General features: G+C 40.5%; 1 protein-coding gene across 1 annotated transcript; it reads left to right on the forward strand.

Annotated features, from left to right (window-relative positions):
• The first annotated feature begins 7303 nt into the window (after nucleotides 1-7303).
• On the forward strand, nucleotides 7304-11724 carry LOC133558537 (mitogen-activated protein kinase kinase kinase kinase 4-like). The gene is made up of 2 exons (XM_061909857.1): nucleotides 7304-8429; nucleotides 10847-11724. Exons 1-2 carry the CDS (start codon nucleotides 7448-7450, stop codon nucleotides 11722-11724), a joined length of 1860 nt encoding a protein of 619 aa, XP_061765841.1. The 5' UTR covers nucleotides 7304-7447.
• The last annotated feature ends 417 nt before the right edge of the window (nucleotides 11725-12141 follow it).

The raw sequence follows: 12141 nt of genomic DNA on the forward strand, positions 1-12141 counted from the left end.
AGTCACCTTTGACCTTTGCCAAGGACAGTCCCAATCAACACTGCAATGGATGGTGAAGCAATGAATACCTCTTTGAATGAATGAATGCATGAATGAATGACTGACTGAAGACACAGATGATGGAATCATTACATGAGCAAATTAATCATTCTTCAAATGAATGCATGAATTATTACATGAATGATGGAATTAAAACATGAACGAATGATGGTATCAATACATTAATTAATAAATGCATCAACGAATTTAAAAACCGAACGCATGAATGGTGCAATAATACTTGAATGAATGAATGACAGAACATAGAGATGATGGATTGAATAAATTAACAAATCTTTAAATTAATGCATGAAATTATACATTAATGCACGAATGATGGGATTAATACATAAACGAATGAATGCATGAATGATGGGATTAATACATGAATTAATGATTTAATGATCTGGTCAAAAATGATGTTCTCCTATTGGTCCACTGGATTAACAAGGAAGTGTCTCTGCTCTCCTATTGGTCCACTGGATAAACAAGTGTCTCTGCTCTCCTATTGGTCCACTGGATAAACAAGGAAGTGTCTCTGCTCTCCTATTGGTCCGCTGGATAAACCAGGATGTGTCTCTGCTTTCCTATTGGTCCACTGGATACACAAGGAAGTGTCTATGCTCTCCTATTGATCCACTGGATAAACAAGGAAGTGTCTTGTCTCCTATTGGTCCACTGGATGAACAAGGAAGTGTCTCTGCTCTCCTATTGGTCCACTGGATAAACAAGGCAGTGTTGACTGTTAGCATGGCTGCTAGCAAGACATCAAGATGTTTGTCAACAACATAATGCCCCCAACATGTTTGTTGTTGAGGTGTGAAAGGATGAATGTGAATTAATGATTAAATCCCACAGGAGGATTTAAAGGATCAGAATATTAATCCTCTTCATTTTCACTCCAATTATCAAGTCCAACTTTGATCAGGATGATGAAAATAAAGTGGGATTTATTTATTGATTGATTTATTGTTTGCCTCAGAAAAAGACTAATATTGTAAATATCTTACAGGAAATGTATTTTAATATTCAACACTTGCTACTGTGCTTTTCACCCTCAAGACATAAACACCAACAAACAACAGTTGAGAGATCCGATGTAAATATGTAATAATAAAGATTATTTTAGACATCATATCATGTCGTGCAGGAAAAGTTTTCATTCAAATCTTTACATCTTTTCATGTCAAATCAAAGATTTGGCTCCAGCACCTCCCGCCACCTCAAAAAGGGACAAGCGTAGAAAATGGATGGATGGAGGGATAACCATTAAGCATGACTTTTTATTACAAGAATAAATCATCACATATTACTTAATAATAATACACTCTTGAAAACAAAATAAACAATGCAGACAATAAATCAACAAAAAATGTGTCTCCTGCTGTATATATATATATATATATATATATATATATATTTTTATATTCATATTAAACATGTGTGTGTGTGTATATATATATATATATATATATATACATATATATATATGTATATATATATATATATATATATATATATATATATATATATATATATATTAGGGGTGGGCAAGTTAATGCGTTAATTACGAGTTAACTCATCAATCTATTAACGCCGACAAATATTTTATCGCACATTTGCGTATGTTGTTTACATGCTTTTATTTTGTTAACGCCTTTTCTTAATAAGATGGCGACGCCCGGACGGGCTTCGGCGTCGAGGGGCTCTTGGTAAAAATGGAACATTTGGCAAAAATACCGGACAATTCTGCAAATTTCATGGCTGGCTTACAGCATGGTCACTCCGGGATCACTTACGACTGCCAGACAATTCTGGATGTGGATAGATCGGGCCGTTTTGGACTGAATGACGCATGCTTGCTAGACCGGCTAGCTAGCATGGGAATACTTTGCCGGCTACATCCAGCGGCCTGTGAAGTAGTGGACTATATGTGTTGTCTGTCTATTTATGAATAATGCAGACAAGGCGTGTTGGCTGAGTTCTTAAAGTTTACTTTCAGAGCGTGCATATCACAACATACAAGATGCCGTCATGGCAACACACAACCCATACCGGGCTACCGCACATGCTCGTCACTCCTGTTGCATGCTGGGTAGGGTAGTTCTTTTGTTCCCTGCCTCATAACATCACAATATAGTACCATGTATATGCGTTCAGTTTACCAAAGCACCAAGCAAACAATCTGAGAATTCCCGTCATATCAATTCCCTGATATGGTCGTAATTATTTTAAGTGCACTACACATAATAAACACAACATTATTAATATTGCTACTACAGATAATTTGATCAAAAATTCCCTAAAACAGCCCACTACCTATAATATAGGTTTTTTTAAACATAAGATCCCTGATGAAAAAAATGTTTCTGCTGTTACCTCAGAAATTGCCTGTTCGGATGTTATGATTGTGGCTCAGAGATTTGTATGTGGATTATATTTATTTTACATAACAAACAGGATAACTTAAATACCCTGGCAGTGGCAATAAACTTAAATGTTTGTATTTAAATTTTTTGAGTTGATTTTCATAAAATATGCTATTTAACTGCTACTGTTTAACAAATTGTGTTTGCACAACAAATGTTTTGGCGCTTTTGTTCATGTGGGAGGATATTCCAATAAAGGTGCACTACACACTACTTTTGAATTCATTATTGGGCTTTGCGTATACAATGCAGTTAATCGCGATTAATCGGAGAAATAGTGTGATTAACTTCGATTAAAATTTTTAATCGTTGCCCAGCCCTAATATATATACATACATATATATATATATATATATATATATATATATACACACACGTATGTACAATATGAATATAAAAATATGTGAGTGTAACATAGAAATAATGTATTATATATAGTAATACTAATAATATAGTATAGAAATGATTGAGTTGATGGAAGATGAAGTATCATTCTTCGAGGAGCTTGTGTGTCTTTTGTTGTTTTGTTAGCTATTATTTTGTTGTTTGTTATATTTTGTGTATTTTTTGCTATATTGCGGTTTGTTGAGTTTTGTTTGTTATTTTGTTGTTTGTTAATTAGTTGGGGTTTGGTGTGTTTATTCATTTGTTGAGTTTTGTTGTGTGTTATGTTTTGTTGTTTGTTTCATTGTTATTTTGTTGTTCGTTATGTTCTGTTATTTTCTTGTGTTGCGTTCTGTTGTTTATTGTGTTTTGTTGTTTTCGGTTGTTGTAGTTTCTATGTGTTTGTTGTTTTACTTGATGCTTGGTCAGAGTCACTTTCCCGCTCCTTGTGGACCAAAATGTTGTACCACCACCATGCGTGACGGTAGGGCTGGTGTTACTGGGATTAAAGGCCTCACCAAACATATTGCTGGGTATTGTGGCCAAACAGCTCCATTTTTGTTTCATCTGACCACAGAACTTTCCTCCAGAAGGTCTTATCTTTGTCCATGTGATGTCAGGTGAAACAACAATGGCGCTGTTTAATTTTCAGTAGAGCCATAATAAATTCATAAAAGAAGCAAAATTTGAGCAACATGTATGTGCTCCAATCACTGCATCACAAAAAAATAAGAGTTGTAGAAATGATTGTGGAAGCGGCACTGTGTGGTGTTAGCGTCTTAATCCCGCCAACCTGCATTCCCACAGACGGACAAAATTTTGCCGCTTCCTTAACGAGCACAACGCCAGCGGACCCGGGCGGGCGAGTGGCGGCACAACAACTGTGCAAACGGGGCAAGGTGAACAGGCAGACCAGCTAACACCTGCTCAGTTCAGCAACTTGAAGAAGCTTGGAGACAGTCATCAATGTGACAAACAATGTGACAACTAACACCAACAATGTGACCACTAACACCAACAATGTGAAAACTAACACAAACAATGTGACGAACAACACCAACAATGTGACAAACAACACCAACGATTTGACAACTAACATCAACTATGTGACAACTAACACCAACAATGTGACAAACAACACCAAAAATGTGACAAATAACACCAACGATTTGACAACTAACACCAACGATGTGACAACTAACACCAACAATGTGACAACTACCACCAACAATGTGAAAACTAACACCAACAATGTGACAACTAACACCAACAAGGTGACCACTAACACCAACAATGTGAAAACTAACACTAACAATGTGACAAACAACACCAACAATGTGACAAACAACCCCAACAATTTGACAACTAACATCAACTATGTGACAACTAACACCAACAATGTGAAAAACAACACGAACAATGTGACAAATAACACCAACGATTTGACAAATAACACCAACGATGTGACAACTAACACCAACGATGTGACAACTAACATCAACTATGTGACAACTAAAACCAACAATGTGAGAAACAACACCAACAATGTGACAAATAACACCAACGATTTGACAACTAACACCAACGATGTGACAACTAACACCAACAATGTGACAACTAACACCAACAATATGACAAACAACACCAACAATGTGACAATAACACCAACGATTTGACAAAAACTAACACCAACAATGTGATAACTAACACCAACAATTTGACAACTAACACCAACGATTTGACAATTAACATCAACTATGTGACAACTAACACCAACAATGTGAAAAACAACACCAACAATGTGACAAATAACACCAACAATTTGACAACTAACACCAACGATTTGACAATTAACATCAACTATGTGACAACTAACACCAACAATGTGAAAAACAACACCAACAATGTGACAAATAACACCAACAATTTGACAACTAACACCAACGATGTGACAACTAACACCAACAATGTGACAACTAACACCAACAATGTGACAACTAACACATACAATGTGACCACTAACACCATAAATGTGACAAACAACAAAAACAATGTGACAACTAACACCAACAATGTGACAAACAACACCAACAATGTGATAATAACACCAACGATTTGACAAAAACTAACACCAACAATGTGGTAACTAACACCAACGATTTGACAACTAACACCAACGATTTGACAATTAACATCAACTATGTGACAACTAACACCAACAATGTGAAAAACAACACCAACAATGTGACAAATAACACCAACAATTTGACAACTAACACCAACGATGTGACAACTAACACCAACAATGTGACAACAAACACATGCAATGTGACCACTAACACCATAAATGTGACAAACAACAAAAACAATGTGACAACTAACACCAACAATGTGAAAACTAAAGCCAACAATGTGACCACTAACACCAACAATGTGACAAACAACACCAACAATGTGACAACTAACACTAACAATGTGACCACTTGCACCAACAATGTGACAAACAAAACCAACAATGTGACACCGACAATTTGACAACCAACACCAACTACGTGACAAACAACACCAACAATGTAACAAATAACACCAACGATTTGACAAAAACTAACACCAAGAATGTGACAACTAACACCAACGATTTGACAACTAACACCAATGATGTGACAACTAACACCAACGATGTGACAACTAACACCAACGATGTGACAAATAACATCAACTATGTGACAACTAACACCAACAATGTGAAAAACAACACCAATGATGTGACAAATAACATCAACTATGTGACAACTAACACCAACAATGTGAAAAACAACACCAACAATGTGACAAATAACACCAACAATTTGACAACTAACACCAACGATGTGACAACTAACACCAACAATGTAAAAACTAACACCAACAATGTGACAACTAACTACAACAATGTGACAAATAACACCAATGATTTGACAACTAACACCAAAAATGTGACAACTAACACCAACGATGTGACAACTAACATCAACTATGTGACCAACACCAACCATGTGACAACTAACACCAACAATGTGACCACTAACACCAAACATTTGACAAACAACACCAACAATGTGACAACTAACACCAACGATGTGACAAACAACACCAACAATGTGACAACTAACATCAACAATGTGGCCACTAACACAAACTATGTGACAAACAACACCAGCAATGTGACAAACAACACCAACAATTTGACAACTAACACCAACAATGTGACAAACAACACCAACAATGTGACCACTAACACCAACAATGTGACAAAAAACACCAACAATGTGACAAACAACACCAACGATGTGACAACTAACACCAACAATGTGACAACTAACACCAATAATGTGATGACTGACACCAATGATGTGACAACTAACACTAACGATGTGACAACTAAAACCAACGATGTGACAACTAACACCAACGATGTGACAACTAACATCAACAATGTGACAACTAACACCAACAATGTGACAACTAACACCAACAATGTGACAACTAAAACCAACTATGTGACAACTAACACCAACAATGTGACAACTAACACCAACTGCGACAACTAACACCAACAATGTGACAACTAACACCAATGATGTGACAACTAACACCAACAATGTGACAACTAACACCAACAATGTGACAAAAACTAACACCAACAATGTGACAACTAACACCGACGATGTGACAAAAACTAACACCAACAATGTGACAACTAACACCAACAGTGTGACAATTAACACCAACAATGTGACAACTAACACCAACAATGTGACAACTAACACCAACTATGTGACAACTAACACCAACAGTGTGACAACTAACACCAACAATGTGACAAAAACTAACACCAACAATGTGACAACTAACACCGACGATGTGACAAAAACTAACACCAACAATATGACAACTAACACCAACAGTGTGACAACTAACACCAACTATGTTACTACTAACACCAACAATGTGACAACTGTCATGCCCGGCTCTGCCGGTTAGTGTTTGGGGCACTTTGGTCCTCCGACCCGCAGGTGGAGCTGGTCTGTGAAGACGTGCAACATCTCAGAGGGCTGCTGATTGGGCGGCCTATAAAAGGCCTCCCATCAGCATGCTCTCACTCTCTCTCGTCCCACAGGCACATTCGTTTGGTGACCGTATGGTCACGGCAACGACGGCCGGGATTAGCACCACACTTGCACCTTTTTGGACAACTCTCATTTACTGATACATTCCTTGGTTAATTCACATTACTGATCACTGATACATGTTGTAAATAAAAGATCTGTTGGCTAAAATGTACAAATCGGTGTGGTCTCCCTTAATGTTACAGCCACTAACGAGCCAGTGGTTGTGACATAAAGGGAGACCACACCGATTTGTACATTTTAGCCAACAGATCTTTTATTTACAACATGTATCAGTGCTGCCGTCTCAACATGGAATAGCACAAGCCGCTCGTCCTCTGCCCACAAGCGGACCCCGCCGAGAGGATTACACGCTTCCCAGTCGCCCGCGAATGATAGGACGGCCGATGCTTTTGTAGCTGGAAAAGGGACTGTTTTATTTGAAAGATGGCGAACGACTCCCCAGCTAAAAGTCTGGTAGACATCGACTTGGCTTCACTGCGGGACCCGGCTGGGATATTTGAATTGGTGGAGGTGGTTGGAAATGGCACCTACGGACAAGTCTACAAGGGACGACATGTCAAGACTGGGCAGCTGGCCGCCATCAAGGTCATGGACGTCACAGAGGATGAAGAAGAGGAAATTAAATTGGAGATTAACATGCTGAAGAAGTATTCCCTTCACAGAAACATCGCCACCTACTACGGGGCTTTCATTAAAAAGAGTCCACCAGGACATGACGACCAGCTTTGGTTGGTGATGGAGTTCTGCGGAGCTGGTTCCATCACAGACCTGGTGAAGAACACCAAGGGGAACCAGTTGAAGGGAGACTGGATTGCCTACATCTCCAGAGAAATCCTTAGAGGTTTAGCCCACTTACACGCCCACCATGTCATCCACCGAGACATCAAGGGCCAAAATGTCCTGTTGACTGAAAATGCTGAAGTGAAACTAGTGGACTTTGGTGTGAGTGCCCAGCTGGATCGCACTGTAGGCCGGAGAAACACCTTCATTGGTACTCCATACTGGATGGCCCCCGAAGTCATTGCCTGCGACGAAAACCCTGATGCTACATATGACTACAGAAGTGACCTGTGGTCTTGCGGCATTACAGCAATTGAGATGGCTGAAGGAGCGCCACCGCTTTGTGACATGCACCCAATGAGAGCACTCTTCCTGATTCCAAGAAACCCCCCTCTGAGGCTCAAATCCAAGAAATGGTCCAAAAAGTTTTTCAGTTTCATCGAGGGCTGTCTTGTGAAGAACTACACACAGCGGCCGCCAACAGAACAGCTGCTCAAACACCCCTTTATCCGAGACCAACCCAATGAGAGGCAGGTCCGGATTCAGCTGAAAGACCACATTGATCGCACCAAGAAGAAGAGGGGCGAAAAAGACGAGACTGAGTACGAGTCCAGTGGGTCTAGCCGTTGGGGTTGGGGAACCGCTCAACTGGCCGGAGGTGGCAGCTTGGGATGAAGTGCGCGCACCTGATGATTCAGTGTTACACGGGCGCTTGGATAATACTCAGCAGTTAAAGGAGCTAGATAGTCTCCTCGGTCATTTAAGTGAGGTACAGCGTAAACAGTTTTCGGATTTGATTTTTGAGTTTTTGCCTTTGTTTTCCGACACTCCAACCTGTACCACACTAATTGAACATGACATTGACACACAGAGTGCCCGCCCAATACGACAAAGATTTTATCGAGTGGCTCCCGATAAACAGAAGAGTATGGAGGACAGTGTGCAGTATCTGCTTGATCATGGTCTCGCCAAGCTATCTTACTCCAGTTGGGCATCGCCATGTCTACTGGTGAAAAAGTCAGATAACACCTATAGATTCTGTACGGATTATAGAAAAGTAAATGCTGTGACTAGACCAGATTCTTTTCCATTGCCACGTATCGAGGACTGTGTGGATCAGGTTGGGAGTGCTCGTTATGTCAGCAAATTTGATTTATTGAAAGGTTACTATCAAGTGCCTTTGACGCAGAGAGCGCAGGAGATATCTGCATTCATTACCTCTTCCGGTTTGTACTCGTATACTCGAATGAGCTTCGGTTTGCGGAATGCTCCTGCAGCCTTCCAACGGCTCATGAATAGGGTCGTTGGGGGGCTGCAGGGGTGCGCGGTGTATTTGGACGACGCCGTTTGTCATTCAGACAGTTGGGACGAACATTTGGCTCGCATTCGAGCGCTTTTCCAGAGGTTGGTGGCAGCAAACCTCACAGTAAATTTAGCGAAATGCGAGTTTGCGCGTGCCACAGTCGTCTATTTGGGTAAAGTAGTCGGCCAGGGGATGGTGCGGCCCGTTAACGCAAAGGTGGCAGCTATTGATAATTTCCCTGTGCCGGCGACGAAGAAAGAACTTATGCGCTTTTTGGGTATGATCGGGTACTACCGCAATTTTTGCTGCAAATTTTTCAACTGTTGTATCTCCTCTGACCAATTTGTTGAAGGGTGGCGCCAAATTCATTTGGTCGGAGGAGTGTCATCAGGCTTTCCAGAATGCCAAGCTTTTGTTAACATCAGCTCCGGTCCTGGCTGCACCCAAACTGGATCTGCCATTCCAGCTGCAGGTGGATGCAAGCCAGGTGGGAGCAGGTGCAGTCCTCCTGCAGGCTGATGATGATGGAGTAGCCAGACCGGTTTGCTATTTTTCAAAAAAATTCAACAAATACCAATTTAATTATTCAGTGATTGAAAAGGAAGCATTAGCATTGATTTGGGCATTGCAACACTTTGAAGTCTATGTGGGAGGGGGTCTCCATCCAATTGTGGTCTACTCAGATCACAACCCTCTCACTTTTCTGCAGTCTTTCAAAGGGTCCACCAACCAGCGCCTGTTGCGCTGGGCACTGTTTCTGCAGCCATTCCACCTGTTGATCCGCCAAATTCGCGGGGTGGAAAATGTAATGGCTGATGCGCTCTCTCGGGCTCTGGACCAGGAGGTCTAATCATCTCCACTCACTCCTAACCTGCGGTTTTTCTCTGTTTCCCTTAAAGGTCGCTGTCCGGGTACCAGGATTTGCTGGGTGCAGGGAAGGTCGGAGGGGAAGGAGGGTGTTTGGGATGGTTTGGGTTCTGGTTGGTCTGGGGTGGAGGGGGGGTGCGTCAGTGGGACTAGAATATAGCTACTGGGGCTACTGTAGTTTTTTGTTTTCTATTTTTTGATGGTGCTTCAGAGACCCAGTTAACACGGGTCTCTGTTTTTAAGGGGGGGGATGTCATGCCCGGCTCTGCCGGTTAGTGTTAGGGGCACTTTGGTCCTCCGACCCGCAGGTGGAGCTGGTCTGTGAAGACGTGCAACATCTCAGAGGGCTGCTGATTGGGCGGCCTATAAAAGGCCTCCCATCAGCATGCTCTCACTCTCTCTCGTCCCACAGGCACATTCGTTTGGTGACCGCATGGTCACGGCAACGACGGCCGGGATTAGCACCACACTTGCACCTTTTTGGACAACTCTCATTTACTGATACATTCCTTGGTTAATTCACATTACTGATCACTGATACATGTTGTAAATAAAAGATCTGTTGGCTAAAATGTACAAATCGGTGTGGTCTCCCTTAATGTTACAGCCACTAACGAGCCAGTGGTTGTGACACAACTAACACCAACAATGTGACAACTAACACCAACAATGTGTCTACTAACACCAACAATGTGACAACACCAACAATGTGACAACTAACACCAACTATGTGACAACTAACACCAACAATGTGACGACTAACACCAACAATGTGACAACTAACACCGACTATGTGACAACTAAGACCAACTATGTGACAACTAACACCAACGATGTGACAAAAACTAACACCAACAATGTGACAACTAAAGTCAACAAAGTGACAACTAACACCAACAATGTGACATCTTACACCAACAATGTGACAACTAACACAAACGATGTGACAACTAACATCAACTATGTGACCAACAACACCAACAATGTGAAAAACAACACCGACAATGTGACAACTAACACAAACAATGTGACCACTAACACAAAAAAATTGACAAACAACACCAACAATGTGACAACTAAAGCCAACAAAGTGACAACTAACACCAACAATGTGACAACTTACACCAACAATGTGACAACTAACACAAACGATGTGACAACTAACATTAACTATGTGACCAACAACACCAACAATGTGAAAAACAACACCGACAATGTGACAACTAACACCAACAATGTGACCACTAACACCAAAAATTTGACAAACACCAACAATGTGACAACTAACATCAACTATGTGACCAACAACACCAACAATGTGAAAAACAACACCGATAATGTGACAACTAACACCAACAATGTGACCACTAACACCAAAAATTTGACAAACAACACCAACAATGTGACAACTAACACCGACTATGTGAAAACTAACACCAACTATTTGACAACTAACACCAACAATGTGAGAACTAAGACCAACTATGTGACAACTAACACCAACAATGTGACAACCAACACCAACGATGTGACAAAAACTAACACCAACAATGTGACAACTAAAGCCAACAAAGTGACAACTAACACCAACAATGTGACAACTTACACCAACAATGTGACAACTTACACCAACAATGTGACAAAAACTAACACCAACGATGTGACAACTAACATCAACTATGTGACCAACAACACCAACAATGTGAAAAACAACACCAACAATGTAACACCGCTAACACCAACAATGTGACCACTAACACCAAAAATTTGACAAACAACACCAACAATGTGACAAGTAACACCAAGGATGTGACAAACAACACCAACAATGTGACAACTAACACCAACAATGTGACCACTAACACCAACAATGTGAAAAACAACACCAACAATGTGACAAATAACACCAACAATGTGACAACTAACACCAACAATGTGACCACTAACACCAACGATGTGATAACTAACACCAACAATGTGACAAATAACACCCACGATTTAACAACTATCACCAACAATGTGACAACTAACACCAACGATGTGACAACTATCATCAACTATGTGACCAACAACAACAACAATGTGACAAACAACACCAACAACGTGACAACTAACACCAACAATGTGACCATTAACACCAAAAATTTGACAAACAATCCAACTATGT

Source organism: Nerophis ophidion, linkage group LG01 (genome assembly GCF_033978795.1).
Source record: "Nerophis ophidion isolate RoL-2023_Sa linkage group LG01, RoL_Noph_v1.0, whole genome shotgun sequence".
Classification (NCBI taxonomy): Eukaryota; Metazoa; Chordata; class Actinopteri; order Syngnathiformes; family Syngnathidae; genus Nerophis; species Nerophis ophidion.

Coding starts and splice junctions, on each gene's coding strand:
- LOC133558537 (XM_061909857.1), top strand. CDS start 7,448: ATGGCGAACGACTCCCCAGCTAAAAGTCTGGTAGACATCGACTTGGCT. Junction 8,430..10,846: donor CGAGTCCAGTGGGTCTAGCC/GTTGGGGTTGGG, acceptor TGACAACTAAAG/TCAACAAAGTGACAACTAAC.